This window comes from Dendrobium catenatum, unplaced genomic scaffold (assembly GCF_001605985.2).
Source record: "Dendrobium catenatum unplaced genomic scaffold, ASM160598v2 fragScaff_scaffold_542, whole genome shotgun sequence".
Taxonomy (NCBI): Eukaryota; Viridiplantae; Streptophyta; class Magnoliopsida; order Asparagales; family Orchidaceae; genus Dendrobium; species Dendrobium catenatum.
In genome coordinates this window covers 3,373,119-3,390,887 of record NW_021319004.1, presented here as the reverse complement: position 1 = coordinate 3,390,887, position 17,769 = coordinate 3,373,119, and the positions used below count along the sequence as shown (strand labels likewise).

Here is a 17,769-nt window from a genome sequence, read left to right as displayed (position 1 = left end):
ATTAATAAAATACGTTCACCTGATATTTCATAATTTATACTGGTTCATATGTTGGTCTTCATTTTTTTCATATGTTGGTCTTCATTATTTAGCCTATAGTCCAACTTCTTGCTTTGACAAACAAATAACAAAAGTGTCTTAACTTTGATTCAGAAGATTGATCTCTTGCAGATATCAAATAAAATCTCTCCTAAATATATCATGATTTCTTTTTGATACCTCTCTAATCATATTTTTTTCTTATTACTTTTTTCTATTCTTTAAAATTTGTTTTTAAAAATTCTAATGAAATATTCAAATCCATATCTGCTATATAAACTTTTTTAAATAAAAAGTACTCTACATATATACTTTCTATAATTTCCTTTTTTTTATTTTATATTTGAGTTTACATTTATTTCAATAATGAATCATATACATTTTCTTAAAATTAATATTGCTTCAGTGGTTTTATATTTCACAAGAACAACAAAAGGTAAATTTTATTTTTCTAAGAATTATATAAATTAATATTTTTTATGAACATTTAATATTAGAATTTAAATTTTAAAAAATCAAAAATATTAACTAAGGTTTTTGTGGGGCGGGTGGCGACATCTTTGATTTCGTGGGAACAACAATATTGTAGCCAATGGTGATAGTTGAATTTTAAAAGCATTCAAAATACTGAAAAGTTATTTTGAATGTTTTTCAATCAACTTTATTTATCTGAAAAAAATAAGAAACGTTAAAAAACTCACTAAACAATAATGTTTAAAAAATAAAAAAGGGAAAACAATCTAAAGTTTAGGGTTTACATTATACTTGTGTTGTTTTTAAAATTATAAACGTTAATTATTTGAAAAAAAATTATCTGATACATGTCCTAAGTTCATGGCCTTAGCATTCGTCATTTATGTGCTTTCTTATATCGACATTCCAATCACTCGGTGTACTATTGAAAACTTCAATTAATTGGCACCAAATTTGTTTAATGTCTGATATTACATCTCCTAGCTGTTTCTTATTTAAATTTGCAATTTATTTATTTTTGTTTAGCTTTTAACAAAGAAAATATTAAAAATAAAACTCCAACTCTCGCATCTATTGTATTTAAAAGATTTCCATATTTTTGGAAGATTAAAAATGTCATCTTGCATAACCATCATTACTTTGCACTATTTAGTTGATGCACATTGTATACTAACACTTGCTGCCACTATTGCACAAATAAGCTTCGGTCTAATCTTTCTATCATGAGATACCCAAGAACTGTTTGAGAAGTTTCTTCAAGAACTCTTTTCTTCTCAACTCTCCTCTTCTTACCTTGTCTTGCGTCTTCCAAACTTAAAACTTTCCTTTAATTTCATTCCCTGGATGTATATATTTCTCTCGCTCTCTCTGCCTTGAATGTAATGTCCAAAACGAATAGTATTTATAGATGGGGATTTGCATAGAAAATCAAAGTTACAACTAACAGCTATGCAAATCAGTTCATGCTTTCCTAAATCTCTTAAAAATAATCACATGATTTTTTTCACTTATACATATCTCATTAAAAATTCCAATTACAACTGCATGAAAAAGAAGATATCTTGATAATACCACCAATCAAATTCTCTTTTTATTTTTACCCTAAATTTCAGAATACTCTTCTGGAACATAAAGATTTTAGCTAAGGAACGATATGAGATAATGGTAACAACAAAAAATTAACACCTTCAACTAATTTAAATTTAACAAAATAAAATTTATCTTATACTTAATAAATAAATTTAAAATAACTAATACCTAATAAGGATTTTAGCTAAGGCTGTAACTATTAAGAAAAATTTAAGAATACCCTTCTGGAACATAAGGATTTTAGCTCAGATTTTTTAAATTAACTATTTTAACTTATACTTAATAAATAAATTTTTTAAAATGAAATTATACGCCACAAAATTTTTTTTAATAGACTCGGACAAGGCAGTGAAATGGATGTGAAACTTATCATATAAGCTCAGCAGTATAACATATGAAATTATAAATGAAACTCATATTTAAGACTAATGAAAAATTAATAGTACAAAATCCAATACAAGCTCTCCAACAAAAATTAACAACTTCAACTAATAATATACATCGTAACAAAAAAAATTAACAAACAAAATACAAAATTTAGCAAACAGCTGTCCTTCAACGCACATTCATCGGGCTAAATTATTCATACAAAAGTTTGGACATATTACATATAATTGCTTTATAAACTAAAAAATCAGACAATTATTCAACAAAAAAATAAAAAATCTTAATAAAACTGCACTTACCTCTCTTTCTTTTCTCTCTGAATTCAAGGATTTGCGGGCTGCTACATTTTCATCACAACCCTGCTTTTATAACCGCTTCCCGTCTAACTCCCAACGCCATCGGCAGCTCCCAACCACTCAATATATCGATGCACTGAATGCCAACCAGCCACCACAGACTGCCCGCAAAAAACGGATATGGTCGGCGATAACGCCAAAAAGAATAAGATATCGTGTGTTGGTATTTGTGGCAGCCAAAGAATACGCCTAGCTTATAAGCGTATTCTTAGGAATGCGCTCTATATTGTAGCGCATTCTTAAGAATGCGCTCTAAGTATTAGCGTATTATTTAAATGCGTGGTTTCTGCTAGCGTATCGTATTAATACGCTGAACCGAATGGCGTAAACGCTGCTTTTAAAATTATTCCCCTATTACGCTTTTTCTCCTAATATCGACAACAACCGTGCTTCTTCCTAAAATTTTGCCTATACTTTTTTATAATATTTGGCCTGTGAAGTGTTTTGCTTTTCGTGTACTCCATTTGTTCACCAAGTTTCTCTCTCTCCCTTCGCATCTCTCCGTTTCTCTCCCTATTTCTATTATTTTATTTATTTTAATTGAATACGTCGAATGATATAGGACATGCATCAAATTATTTAGCATATTCAGAGTACACAAAATATTTCCCAAAAAAAAAAAGAGTTGACAAAATTATTTGATTATTTTGCTCTTTTTAATTATTTTTTAAATATACTCTTTGAGCTAATTTTAGAAAATAATACGCTCTTGTTTAAATTTGGCCCTTTATTAACATATATGCCACGTCACTCCACTCACTCCAAGGTCAACGCCCAACACAACCACATCATCAAACCGTCACCTTTAACGCATGGCCGCTAAACTCAGTTCTCCCATGGCCCCTACTCGTCGACGCATGCTCTTCCTCCTCCTCAACCTCCCCCTCCTCCACCGTCCAGCCGCCACCCCCGTCGCCATCGAGTTCCTCTACCCCAATTTTACCGCCTCAAGCATAAACTTCATTGAGAAAGGAGGCCTCTTTCTCACCTCCACCTCCTCCACCTTCTCCGCCATACTCTCCTCTGACTCCCCACAATCCTCCTTCGTCTTCTCCATCCTCCACACTCCCACCTCTACAATTGTCTGGTCTGCAAACCCCGCTGCTCCGGCCCCATACAACTCCGTCCTATCCCTCTCCACTGCCGGCCTCGCCATTTCCCTCCCAAATGGCTCCTTCCTTTGGTCCACCCCTGTTCTTTCCCGACACGCAGCCGCCCTCCAACTCACTGAATCCGGCAATCTCCTCCTCCTCGACGCCGCCAACATGTCTTTGTGGCAATCTTTCGACCACCCTACAGATACCCTTCTCTCTTCCCAGCGCCTCCCCGTTGGCTCATCCCTCACCACCTCCGCCGGCGACTACCGCCTCCTCGTCAACTTCGAAGACGCCATCCTCTTCTGGTCGAATGGAGATCAGCAGTACTGGCGCCTGTCGACTGATCCGCTCTCGGTGAAAGACCTCAACGATCCCGTGGCCTACATGGCTTCCAATGGCTCCGGGCTTTATCTCTTCTCCGCCGGCGGGAGAGCGGTTTATTTCGTTAACCTACCTTTGACGAAGCTTAAATTCATCAGACTGGAACCCACCGGCCAACTTGTCGTCATGGGATACTCGGGCACAGGCTCCGTACTCAATAACGAGCTCGTCGCTCCAAGCGGTGCTTGCGATCTTCCGCTGTCCTGCGGCAAGCTGGACGTGTGCACGGTGCAGAGTAGAGATGTCGTTTGCAACTGCCCGGCGTCGTTAAAAGCGTTGCCTTCCGGCGGTTGCTCGCCGACCGATAGCTCCAGTTTAGCCGCCATATCTGACTGCGCCGGCAATAAGAACCAATCGGAAGCATCTTATCTGAGCCTAGGAAGTAAAACCGGCTACTTCGCCAATAAATTCGCGATCCCAGCTAGAGCCGGCGGGAACTTCTCGTCATGCCGTAGCCTCTGCACGGTGAATTGCTTCTGCTTGGGCTTTTTCTATCAGAATTCTTCAAAATCCTGCTTCTTGATTAAAAATCAGATCGGGTCACTTCTTAGCACTAGCAACCAAGGGATTGTCGACAGTGGTGAAGGATACATCAAGATCCTACCTTCGACGCAACCGCAGCATGATTCCGCTGAAAGCTCCAATTTTGTCCCAATCCTCTTGCCATCCATCGCCGGCATACTCTTCGTCGTTATCCTCTTCGTAGGAATCTATTGTCTGCGCCGCCATAAACAACGGAGCGGCAACAACAAGCAAGCCCCATTGAGGGAGATATATTTAGGCCGGAAACCCTGGTCACAGCTCACTAGCGACGATAGCTCCACCAGAGACATCTTAAACTCCGAGGACTCCGAAAACTCCGACGAAATTTCCATCAAAGGCCTACCGCAACGATTCACTTACGCTGAACTCGTCACCGCAACTAATAACTTCTCTACCAAAATAGGTTCCGGCGGCTTCGGCGAGGTGTTTCGCGGCGAGCTCCCTGATAACACCACGGTAGCCGTAAAGCGCATCAGCGCCGGCATCACTGGAAGCATCCATGGAAAAAAGGAATTTTGCACGGAGATCGCCGTCATCGGCAGCATCCACCACGTAAACCTGGTTCGCCTCCGCGGTTTCAGCGCCGAAGGCCGCCGCCGCCGCCTCCTTGTCTACGATTACATGAACCGCGGCTCACTCGACCGTTCCCTGTTCTGCACCGGCGGCCCTGTCCTGGAATGGCAGGAGAGAATGGACGTAGCCGTCGGCGCGGCGCGAGGGCTAGCCTACCTCCACTCCGGCTGCGACCGCAAGATTGTCCACTGCGACGTCAAGCCCTAGAACATCCTCCTCCACGACGTAGGCGGCGTCAAGATTTCAGATTTCGGCCTCGCGAAACTCATTAGCCGCGAACAATCCGGGCTCTTCACGACGATGAGGGGCACAAGAGGGTATCTTGCGCCGGAATGGCTCGCCAATTCGGCCATATCGGATCGAGCCGACGTGTACAGTTACGGGATGGTGCTTCTGGAGATTATTCGAGGGAAGAAGAACTGGTTGGTAGAGAGCGATACATCCGAGGGATGGTCAAACGTGACCTCCGGCGAAGGGGAAATGGGGTATTTTCCGATTCTCGCTTTAGAAATGCACGAGAAAGGAAAGTATTTGGAGCTTGCGGATCCGAGGCTGGAGAAGAGGGTGAGGGAGGAGGAAGTGGAGAGGGCAGTGAAAGTGGCGCTCTGTTGCTTACATGAGGGGCCGGCTCTGCGGCCATCGATGGCCGCAGTGGCGGCGATGCTTGATGGAAGCATGGAGGTGGCGCGCCCGAGGCCGGAGGAGCTTGCGTTTCTCCGGCTCCTATGTGGGAAGAGAATTGTTGATTTGGGGAGCTTCGGCGTGAATCTGACCGATGACGATGAGGTGGGGAATGGGACGGCTTCTCGGTCCGACGCTTTTGCGCCGCGGCCGAAGATGTCTCAGGCTGAAGGGAAAGGGTTTAGCTCTTTGTGGTAATTGTGAGGCTCGGCTGTCGGGAATCATCAAGCAACATTAATTAAATTTTTATTTTATAAATCATTATGAATTATTCATAATTTTTTTTAGAATTTTAAGTAAATATTCACAAATTTATATAACTTTTAATCTATGCCCTTAGGGCAACTCCAATGGAACGGCATTCTTCTTTCACTCCAACTAAGTGCCAATGCTTAAGTCATTTGATCGGGGTCGCACTGTTTATCCGTCATTTTTTTTAATTCTAAAATCCATTATTAATTTTAAAATTCAAGTTTAGAAATTTTGTATTACTAATTAAAATAATAAATTAAAAATATTTTATTTTCTTAGAAATCTAAATTTTTTCACATAATTAATTAATTTAAGTTACAACATTAAGATAAAAATTTATGAGTTTTTCGGTTGGAGACATATTTTTTATTATAATAAAATAATAAAAATCAACATATATACATTTTTTTAATTATAATAGATTAATTCAAAAATTCGATAAATAAAATTTATGATTAAAATTATATAAAATGAAATATGGGAAAGAATATATTATGAATATTCTTTTTTTGTGTGTTAGAAAATAGAGTTCGGTTGGAAACAAGTTAATGCATTTTGGAGTGAAAAATAAACTTTGGTTGGAGATGCCCTTATAACAGAGAGCAAAATTCTCGATTGCTGGAGTAATCGTCAGGCCATGAAGTATTCATAGTTGAATAAAATTTGTATATTTAGTTTTTATTAAAAAATAATAAAACATTTAAATTCTTATAAAAGATGCATAATAATGTCATCTATTATATAAAAAGAACAATTCATTCTAATGATAAAGAATTAATGTAGTCTATTATATAAAAAAGAACAATTAATAGAGTTTTTATTTTTAGGATTTTATAAATTCTAGAGGTAAAATGTTTCTCTTCAAGCAATTTTGAATGAGTTTGCATTAACCATTGAGATAACATCTTTTTGTGGCTTGTTGGAAGCTTTTTTCCTCATTAGCTTCGCTGACTTCCTTTATGAAATAATAACTCGTGCTAATCCAACTGTGTTTGCTTGATTCGACTCTTTATATGATCAGAAAAGCTTCTTTCTTCTTTTAGTGAAACTTCAAATTTTATTGATAAATTAAAATATTCTTCTTGGAAAATCAAACCAGAGGAGAGGACGACTCACACTGAATGATTATGTAAGAAGTCTATGATATGATAGAGATTTGATTTTATAACTTTCAAGATTACCCACCGCTACTTGTCCGGGTGGTGAAGAACCGGCTGGAAAAAGCTTAGGTCTCTGGTTCGAATCCCTTGGCAATCAGTGAAAGCCTTAAGTGTTGGCCCGTGTAAATTGGTGTGGGTTGCATGCTAGGTCGACCAGGGTTTTCAATGGCCTGAGGACAGTGCTTCCTCGTCACAAAAAAAAAATTCAAGATTCACACACAACTCTCCTTGGCCTATTGGTTGAGAGCTTAGGCTTCCAACTAAGAGGTCTAGGGTTCGAGTCTATGTATATGCATTGTGTGTGTGAGTTTGCCTTAAATGGTCTAAATGTCCTAAAAAAAAACTTTCAAGATTCTTTCCCTGTAACTAAATAGGTTGTCTTCCTCATTGAGGGGGGTGAAGTAGATGTGACCATCACAAGTGGATGAAGCTTATGCGGTGGGAAAATTTTTAAAGAACCAATGCAAATAGGGCAATTAGGATATTCAAAGAAGATTTGTGTTTTTAGGGGAATATAGGAGTGCTTAGAAACGATCATGTTATCTCACCATCACTAATGGAGAAAGAGAGTGGTGAGCTGCTAGGGGGTATGTAGGCAATCATCTGAGTGCAGTCGTGCTGATATTAGAGTCTGATTTGTCATCTTTCACTTTCTGAAGTTAACAATGATGTGGAGATTATTGATTTGGACTTATTTCTAAATCTTAATATTGTTAATTTGGATTTTCTTCCAAATCATAATAAAGCTTTATTTGTAAAGCTTTAATGGCTCATTGATTAGGGAATTTATTATTTCCTAATTATTTGATTTTATTGTGGATTTGATTAGATCTTAGTTTACAAAGTCTTTCCTAAATTGTTTGCATCAAATTCTATTTAAAGGGGAAAGGGATATTGTATTGGTAAGAGAGAAAGCTTGAGAGCTATTGTAATTCCCTATTGTTCTCCAATATAGTGAAATCATCCCCTCCCCGTGAACGTAGGCATCTTCGTCAAACCATGTAAACCGTCATGTTCATTGTGTATGTGTTGTGTGAATTTATTTCAACTATGACTGTTTGCACAACATTTGGAAATTAGGGTTATTGTTAGTAGAGACTTAACGTCAGAAATTGATGATTTATAATACACCACAATCAACATATTAAGCAAGCTAGTTGGCAAGCAACTAAGTTGGGTCAACTTAAGATCTAACTCAAATAATGAGCTTTAATTAAGAGTTGAACACGACCTCATGGTTTAATAAGTTTTTTTTGGACAATTACGCCATTTAAGCCAAACACACACACATAAACTTACGCATGACTCGAATCCAAAACCTCTTGGTTGATAACCAAAGCTCACAACCAGCTAACCAAGATGAGTTACAAACGCACAAGCTCATAAACAAGTTGAGTTCAAGCTAGTTCACGAACTCACTTGACTCCCCCACACCCCTTTGAATCTTATCCTTTCATTTAAAAGAAGAAAGAAAAAACCTTGTTTAATTTTATCAATATCAATTGCTAGCCGTTGATCAATTGAACCACATATTTAAATTTGGAATGGGCCGAAAAACCTTACAAATTTGACCGAGAAATTTGTCGTTTTAAAAAAACGGCCCACAATTTTTGGGCCCCTAGAGAGATTCAACAACCCAAACTCTTAAACAAAATAAAACTGGTATCGGAAACTTCACAAACAAATAAAAAAAGTTATAATATAAATCACTTATAGGCTATGAAAATTAATTCTTATTATTTTTAAAATAATTTTTCATATAAAAATTTCAAATTCAAAAATCTTTTATATTAAAAAGTTATTTTATAAAGCATTAAGAAAGATATTCTAAATGAAGCCTAAAGTTTCATTTGGAACTAAATCAGCTTTTTAATAAAAAAAAAAAATTGTTAAAAAAATTTATTTTAGAAATCAAATAAAAAAATTGTCCCAAAAGAAACCAAAATCTTGAGTTATCTAATTAAATCTCAGGTTTTAGCCAAATTATTGGATCCGATCCCAAGATAAATGAGATTTATCCATATTTTTCAGCAGAGCAAATTTTTGCTTATTTGTAAAAATTAGGTCTATTTCTATGCTAACTATTGGCTTTATTTTGACCATATTAATGATAAATTATATATATTGAAAGAAAGAAAGATAAATGATTATTATAAAAAGCTAATTGCTAAGTCATATAAATTGATAATTATAATAAGAATACATTAATGATTGGTATTAAGATTATGTTTTTAAAACTAGTCATGAAGATTACATAGAGAAAATATTTCAAAAATAAACTTAAAATTAGTGAAAAAAAAAGGATGAGTAAATGATATGTAATATAACTTAATTACTATGATATTATCAATTAACAATAAATGTTATTAGAGAAAACAAATATGTTTTGGTACGATCAGATGACATATATTGATTTTGACCTCTAGAAGAATTGGGATATATTTAAGGATATAAATTTCAGAGTTAAGCTATTAAAATAAAGAAATAACTGATCATTAAGTATTATATGTGATATATCATCAAAGAATTATTTTGATCAGGCGCGAATCTCGAGGCAAAAAACAAGTTGGAAGCTTCAAAAATTAAATCTGGGACCATCTAAACTCCGATTCCAGCGAACTTAACGTCTCGGAAATGCGAACACAACGACACCAAATTCAACTCAATCCGAGCCCAAAATAGTTCAAATCAAAGATCCGAAGCGCATTTGGAAGGTTAAATCAATAATTTGGATTTCCAAAAAAAATCCAAATATGGCATATTTATAATCGAATCAAGCGGCTTGACAAGACGAATCCAACGAGCCCAAGATCGTCGAATGCTAATATCATTAGAGCCTTCAAATGCCTGATAAATGGTCTACTATCAAGGGATTCAATATCGATCATCCATTCAAATCACTCCCAACTTACCCCTGATATTCCTCCTATTTATTGGCCATGTCATTCTCATAAAATTATAAATAGCTCATCACTCTTAAGAGGGGACCCAAGCAAGAAGAAAAGAGAATGAAGGAAGAGAAGGAAGAAGTTCCTTCTCCACCACTGCTAGAGTTCTACCCAAACTCTAAGTGACGTCGGAGTTCCGCCCGACCTTCAAGTGATGCTGGAGTTCTGCCCAACCTCCAAGTGACGCCGGAGTTCCTCTCAACTTTCAAGTGACGTCGGAGTTCCGTCTGACCTCCAAGTGGCACCGGAGTTCCTCCTAACTTCCAAGTGACGCTAGAACTCTGGCCAGTATTCTGATATCCGTTTGCAACTGAATTTCAACCTGAGAGTTGATTATTGTAATATTATCTTCCTAAATTTTAGGGACGATTCAGCCTCTTGTAACTTAAACAAATACTAGTGGAATTCTTTCAACTGGGCGTGGCCCCGTGGTTTTTCCCTTTCCAGGGTTTTCCACGTAAAAATATTGGTGTTTTATTTCTCTTGTAGAAGATAAAGAACAAAAAGGGAGAAGACAAAGGAAGAGAACTGGAAATAGTAAACTATTATTCATCTCATTTCGTAGATACATAGGTCGTATATATAGGTAATTATACAGGATGTAAGACCACGTGTGAGCATCTGATAGGTTGCTGGAGGAGTGTACTAATTGCCCCCGTCAAACCGAGCGTTAATCTTGAATGGTCAGTTTGGATCTTAATTCTTGAAATCGGGGAGTAGATAATGGCTTCGTGAGAATGTTCGCAATTTGGAAGGTTGTCCCAATCGGTAGAAGACGAATAGCTTGATTTTGAATGTGATCACGAACAAATCTGTGATCTATCTCAATGTGCTTAGTTCTGGCGTGATATACCGGGTTGTGAGTAAGCGCTATAGCCGACATATTATCACAGAATAGATCCATGTGTTGATTGTGCGGAATGAGGAAGTCATTGAGTAGTCTTTTGAGCCAGATGGAGTCCGCAATAGCCGCCGCTAGAGCCCGATACTCCGACTCCGTGGATGATCGGGAAACCGTAGCCTTCTTTTTAACAACCCAGGATATAATAGTATCGCCTAAGAAGGTGCAGTGACCAGTCGTGGACTTCCTCGTGGTAGGGTCGCTGGCCCAGTCAGCATCAGAGTATGTCTTGATCTTGAGCTGAGCTTTGAGAATGGGTAGTCCGAACTCCACGGTTCCTCTGATATACCGTAGCAAACATTTGAGGAGGTATACATGCTGAGAAGAAGGATCATGCATATGTTGAGATAGCACATTGACCGCGTAAGCAATGTCTGGACGGGTTAGAGTTAGATAATGTAATGATCCAGTGATTATGCGGTATGTGCTGGGTTCCGATAGCATAGTGTCCTCGATGACTTCAGTTGGAAGTTTCGTACACGACGGGTTGGCTAAAGAATTACAATGTGTTAGATTAACTGAAGTCAAGATAGATGTAGCATAGGAGGCTTGAGAGAGAAAGAACTTATCTTTGAATTTTTGAATTTTGATACCCAGAAAGTGATGTGCCGGTCCTAGATTTCACATGTTGAACTGAGAATGAAGCTTGGAAAGAACGTTGTTGATGGTTTCTTGGTTGTTGTCGGTGACCAGAATGTCATCGACATAGACGAGGAGGAAGATTTGCGACTAATTGTGATGAAACGTGAGAAGCGACGGATCAGCTTGACTTTGTTGGAATCCGAGAGTGAGAAGATGATTTGTAAATGTAGTGTACCACTGTCGGGGCGCCTGCTTGAGCCCATAGATTGATTTTCGCAGCCAGCATACGTAATTTGGATGTGTGTTATCTATGAATCCTTGCGGCTGAGCCATATAGACCGTGTCTGTAAGTTGGCCGTGGAGGAAGGCATTCGATACATCCAGTTGTTGCACGGTCCACCCTTGAGAGAGAGCTATGGTGAATAGCATACGAATGGTTGCAAATTTTGCTACCGGACTGAATGTTTCGCCATAGTCGATGCCGTACTCTTGCTTATTTCCTTGAGCCACGAGGCGCGCCTTGAACCTGGCCATCGAACCGTTCGAATTGAATTTCTTACAAAACGTCCATTTACAGACTAAGATGGATGCCTTTGGAGGAGGTAGTATGAGACACCATGTGCCATGGTTTTTAAGAGCTATGAACTCTTCGGCCATGGCTTGTCGCCACTCAGAGTGACTGTTGGATTCAGCGAAGCTAGTGGGGTCTGGATCCAATGTGGACGAGGCTGTGGCGAGGAGATTGAGACTCTTGGATGGTTTTAGGGATCCTGTTTGCAGCCTAGTAATCATGGGATGCTTGGTTTGTATAGTCTGGTGAGTCTAAGTTGTGTCCTGGACAGGAATGACGTCTGAAGTAGTGTGACTGGGAGGCGGGAGCAATGTTGGCTCATGGTGTGTTGAAGCTGATGTTTGTGCTGGGTAGGTTGGGTTGGAGAGTTTTATGTCTGATGCCTTAGAGGCCGGTAGAAGCAGAGAAGGGGGGATGTCCCGAGGTTGTATCTGCGGAGGAGAAGTAGTTTGATTAAAAGGAAATGAGTCTTCAAGAAATGTAACATGACAAGAGATGAATGTTTTGTGAGATTCCCTGTTGAGACATTTGTATCCTTTGTAAATTTCTGAGTAACCCATAAAGACGAAGGAGCTGGACTTGGGTTGGAGTTTGTTCCGCGAGTGGCTAGGTAGAAGAGGAAAGCACTCGCAGCCAAAGGTCCGGAGATGATCATAATCCGGATGTTTGCAAAACAGAAGTTGCAGCGGTGATTTGTATTGAGTGTTGGGATATGGCATACGGTTGATGAGGTATACCGCGATTGAGCATGCTTCAGGCCAGTATACCAAAGGAACAGATGCCCTGTGAATGAGAGATCTTGTCGTTTCCACTATGTGACGATTTTTGCGTTCTGATACACCGTTTTGTTCCGGTGTATAAGGACACGAGGATTGGAGCTGGATCCCTTTGGATCGGAGAAATGTATGCATTTGTTGATTGATGAACTCCTTGCCGCCATCTGTCCTAAGGACTTTAATTTTTCAATTAGTTTGATTTTCAATGTATGTAGTAAATTGTATGAAAACAGAAACAACATTTGATTTATTCGTAATCGGAAAAAGCCAGGTGTAACGCGAAAAATCATCCACAAAAATAACGAAAAAACGGTATCCCTGAGTAGAGGTAACCGGAGCCGGTCCCCATACGTCAGAGTGCACAAGTTCAAGAGGAATTGTTTTCTTGTTGTAGACGATATAAACGGTAATTTGTGGCTTTTACATTGAATACAGGTATTGCAGGGAAAATAAGAGGAATGCTGAATATGTAGAGTAGGATTTGAGTGAGCTATGATGTTCAGTATGCGGAGGTGAGGACGTCTGAGGCGGTCATGCCACCTGAAGACCGAGTTCTTGGACGCTTGAAGTGCTGATGTGCTTGTCTTGGTATTGTTAGCTTGACTTATTTTGTACAGCCCTGCATTACATGGACCGCGAAGAAGCTCCTGATTTGTCGTCAGATCCTTAAACACAAAACCCATTGGATCAAAAGCAACCGAGATATTGTTATCTTTAACTAAATGTGATATAGATATGAGATTGTGCAAAATGTTAGGAACGTGAAGTAAATGCGATAGTTGAAGCTTACGATTTGGGGTTGGAAGTATTCCCGTGCCCGAGTGAGCAATGGGAATGTTTCTTCCGTCCCCAATGAAGACACTGTCGGCTCCTTGATAGGTGGTTGGTTGGTTGAGATTATCTACCGCATTGGTCATGTGGGAGGAGGCGCCTGAATCTAAGTACCAATTGTAGGATGGAGTTTCGGAGTTAGCCGTGAGAGCATTGTTCTGTTTTGGATTGCTCGTTTGAGGGGTGTAATTAGCATTCATGCGATGCCAACATACATCCGCCGAGTGGCCTTTCTTGGTTCAGATCTGGCAAGTGATTAGCTGTTGTTGCTGTTGTCCTGATCGGCCATTCGAGTTTTGAGATTGGTTGGAGCGACCTCGAGTGCGACGACCTCGACCCTTGTTAGCGTATAGAGCCGATTGTTGACTGGTTTCGACGGAGTTGCGAGTGGCATCAGCATTGATATGGATCTCTTCACTGATAAGCATGGCATACAGATTTTCAAGACGAATTTGAGTGGGTGAGTTCCGAATGTACGTTTTGAACGAGTGATACGCCGACGGCAAACTGTTCAAGATGTAGAGAACAATATCTTCAGAATCGATTGTAGACCCAGCTGATGCAATTTGATCGACGAGCTTCTTGATTTCTGTAAGATACTGGATCATCGAGAAATTTTTCATGGATATGTGATGAAGCTCATTCTTGAGCTGAATCACCTTGGATCGACTGGTAGCCTGAAACTGGCTTTCAAGAACTTGCCAAATCTCATGTGTGGTGTCGAGATGAAGAATATATGGGAGTACAGTCGGCGAGATCGTCGAGCACAGGGCTGTCTGAAGATTCTGGTCTATGAACCGCCAGTTCTTGATCAGCGAAGCTTCGGCAGGATCAGTGGAGTCCAGTGAGAGGGTGGGTGGAGCAAGAAAGTGATCGAAATCATTGGCGCGGAGAAGCTTTGAAATCTGATGACACCAAAGAGGATATTTCTCGGATGAGAGTTGATTCGGGACGAGCGTTTTGAGATTTGAGACGACGAATTTGAGCGACTGGGAAATCTGGGAGGTTTCAGTCGGAGGAATGTGAGATTGGGCGGTTGCAGAGGATGCTTTCGGAGAGTTGGCCATCGTCCTGATCAAGAAAGAAGCAGAAGGCCTGATACCATGTAGAAGATAAAGAACAAGAAGGGAGAAGACAAAGGAAGAGAACTGGAAATAGTAAACTATTATTCATATCATTTCGTAGATACATAGCTCGTATATATAGGTAATTATACAGGATGTAAGACCACGTGTTAGCATCTGATAGGTTGCTGGAGGAGTGTACTAATAGTGTGCTATATATCCGTACAACGCTGAGATGAAAAATTTTAACTCTATCACCGCATATATTCTAGCCCGCAATAATATGACAAGAGAATATCATAAACATCTAATTTTATATTTTACAAAATCATAATAATATTTAACAAGGCTCGAACATTATTGGGATAATGACGTTAATAATTGTTAGATTGCGGTCAGTTGTATTACAGATGTTAGATTGGCATCCTTACACCGGACCAAATAAAAGTTCCTAACCCGGTGGGAGAAGAGGCAAGATTATATTAGAAAAAATACATTATTAAAATATAAATATATTAATGATATAATATGAATTACTAAAATCTTGGCATAGAAAAAAAAAAGATAAGCTAATTATATCTCTTTTATTACATGAGATCCACATTAAAACTTTCCAAATATAAGATAAGCATACATAAGCCACTAATGTTTAGTTTAATCTGATTGGCTCGTGAGATCAAGCTTAGTATGAGCAATTTGGAGCATACTTGTTTGAAGTCCGTTCAAATAAATTCAAATCGCATTAAAGCTTTATTTGTGACGGCTTTTTCATTGTTTTCTAAAATAGTTTTTAGGTATAAAGAAATTGAAACTAAAAAGCTCTTTTAAAAAGCAACAAAAAGTTGTCCTAGGCTAAAGCTTTATTTGAAACAACTTTCTTATTAAGTTTTAAAGAAACTTTCTATTACAAAATTTTTTTATTTTTGTACTATAAAGCAAGAAGCAGTAAGAAAGCCGCCCTAAATGAAGCCTAAGACAAAGGCTTCGTTTGGGACGACTTTTTTATTGCTTCTTAAAACCGAGTTTTAGTACTGTTGTGGGCTAGAATATATGCGGCGATAGATTTAGAAAGTTTTCGTCTCGACATTGTATAGATATCCAGCACACAAACATGAGAGAAATAAAAGCGTCAGGATTTTTACATGGAAATCCTGGAAAGGGAAAAAAATCACTGGGCCACGCCCAATTAAAAAAGTTTTACTAGTGTTTTTTTGAGATACAAGAGGCTGACACGTCCTTAAAATTTATGACGATCAGATTATAATGAATCACTTCTAGATTGAAATCCAGTTACAACGTCGGGCAGAGTTCCGACGTCACTTGGAGATCGGGCAAAATTCCGGCGATGATCGAGGAGTTTTTTCCCTCCTATTCTTCTTCTCTTCTCTTCTTCTTCTTCTCTTCTTCTTCTTGCTTGGGTCCCCTTTCAAAAGAAATTAGGAGTCTATTTATAGATTTATGGAGTGGCATTGCCCGTAAATAAGTGAGAGATCAAGGGTAAATGGGGAGTAGTTGGATGGACGGCCGATATTGAATCTCTTAATCATGTACCGTTAGTCAGACATTTGAAGGTCTTAATGATGTCGAAATTCGGCAATCTTGAGGTCGTTGGATTCGTCTCGTCAAGCCACTCAATTCGACTATAAGCACTCCATGTTTAAAATTTATTGTTTTAATAGTTAGCTGTCTAAACTAAACAATTTTGTTTTTAATTAAAATTTCTGCCATATTCCTAAGAAAAAGAGGCATATTTCTCCAACCGAATACCAAATATATTGAAGAATCATTTTATAATTCAAAAAAATATTTCGTCAAATATTTTATGAAAACTAAAAGAGAATGGCAAATTTATTCTAATAAATTCGAATCTCAAAGCAGATTCAAGAAGTAGTGCATTTAAGATTTCATTACGTCGCGTAACTCAGAGCTAGCGCCTGTGATAGCGCCACGTCATCCACGTGGGGGCGACCCTGCCACACTGTCCGCCTTAGCGCCTCCTCGTGAAGGAACGCGCTCAAAATCATTAGATTTTTAGTCAAAGTCAAGCTCTAAAATCCCCAAATGCAGAGCCACATTAGTAAATAGGGATTTTTACATACATAACACTTAAAACTTTGCTATTTAACTATCTAACACTAAAACTTTCATATTTACTGTTCAACCACCCAAAACACCGTCCCTCTTCAAAACTAACTCTCCGTTAACTGCACAACCGACCGACTACTTCGCTTGTTCGATTGCCTCCTGCTTCTCGGTCAGCTCTTCCTGCCTTGGTTTGATAGTGGTAATGGGAGGAATTCAGCTTTTGCGCTCAGACGACACTTCCTCGCGCGCTCGAACAGCTCTAGGTTTGCCGTTGAATCTCCTTTTCATTATCTAGGTTAGATAATACCCTTTTTCTTTTACATTTAGAACCTGACCATGAGGAAATTCCAAACCATTAAAAGCTTCCGATAAATCCATTAGGCATATCGGAAAACCGGCAAGTTGCTATTGAACGCATAAACGGCGCTCTCTGCTCTGTGAATCTGTTCTATTTTCCTCCAATGGAGGAGGTATTGTGAATCTGCTCTGTTTTCCGGTCAGCTCTTCTATTTTCCTCTAATGGAATTACCTGAAGTTGATTTGAGCTATATAGAATATGTATTGCAAGAATATCACATCTGTCAGATGAAGGTATAGATTATTACTAGATTTTTTGTTCTGATATTCGGTTGAACGTTGTGCTAATAATATGAAGGTATAGTTCCTTTCTTCTTAGAATGAACAAGAATATTGCAAATTGGAGTCGTTAACGGAAGCAATGTGGAGACGACGAGCAGCGGCGGGGAAGAAGCCTGAGCGGAGTGGAGAAGAGGAGTTGCGGCGTGGAGAATGCTGAGCAGTTTGGAGAAGAGCTGCGGCGTAGAGAGATCGACGTCGCTCGATCGAGATGATTCCTGCACAAAAGACAGGATCGGGGTTGACGGAGGTAATGGGAGTGGCATTTTAGGTTACTTATTAGTGTTTTGGGTGGCTAAACAGTAAATATGAAAGTTTTAGTGTTAGATAGGTAAATAGCAAA

General features: G+C 38.8%; 2 protein-coding genes across 2 annotated transcripts; one reads left to right on the top strand and one right to left on the bottom strand.

Annotated features, from left to right (window-relative positions):
• Positions 1–3,057: 3,057 nt before the first annotated feature.
• On the top strand, positions 3,058–5,872 carry LOC110108398 (G-type lectin S-receptor-like serine/threonine-protein kinase At5g35370). The gene is given in 1 exon segment (XM_028694724.1): positions 3,058–5,872. A coding segment is annotated over 1 exon segment (2,661 nt). The 5' UTR covers positions 3,058–3,157; the 3' UTR covers positions 5,819–5,872.
• Positions 5,873–13,880: 8,008 nt separating this feature from the next.
• Positions 13,881–14,708, bottom strand: LOC110108472. Its single transcript, XM_020839134.1, has one exon. The coding sequence runs from the start codon at positions 14,706–14,708 to the stop codon at positions 13,881–13,883; it is 828 nt and encodes a 275-aa protein (XP_020694793.1).
• Between the last annotated feature and the right edge of the window lie 3,061 nt (positions 14,709–17,769).

Coding starts and splice junctions, on each gene's coding strand:
- LOC110108472 (XM_020839134.1), bottom strand. CDS start 14,708: ATGGCCAACTCTCCGAAAGCATCCTCTGCAACCGCCCAATCTCACATT.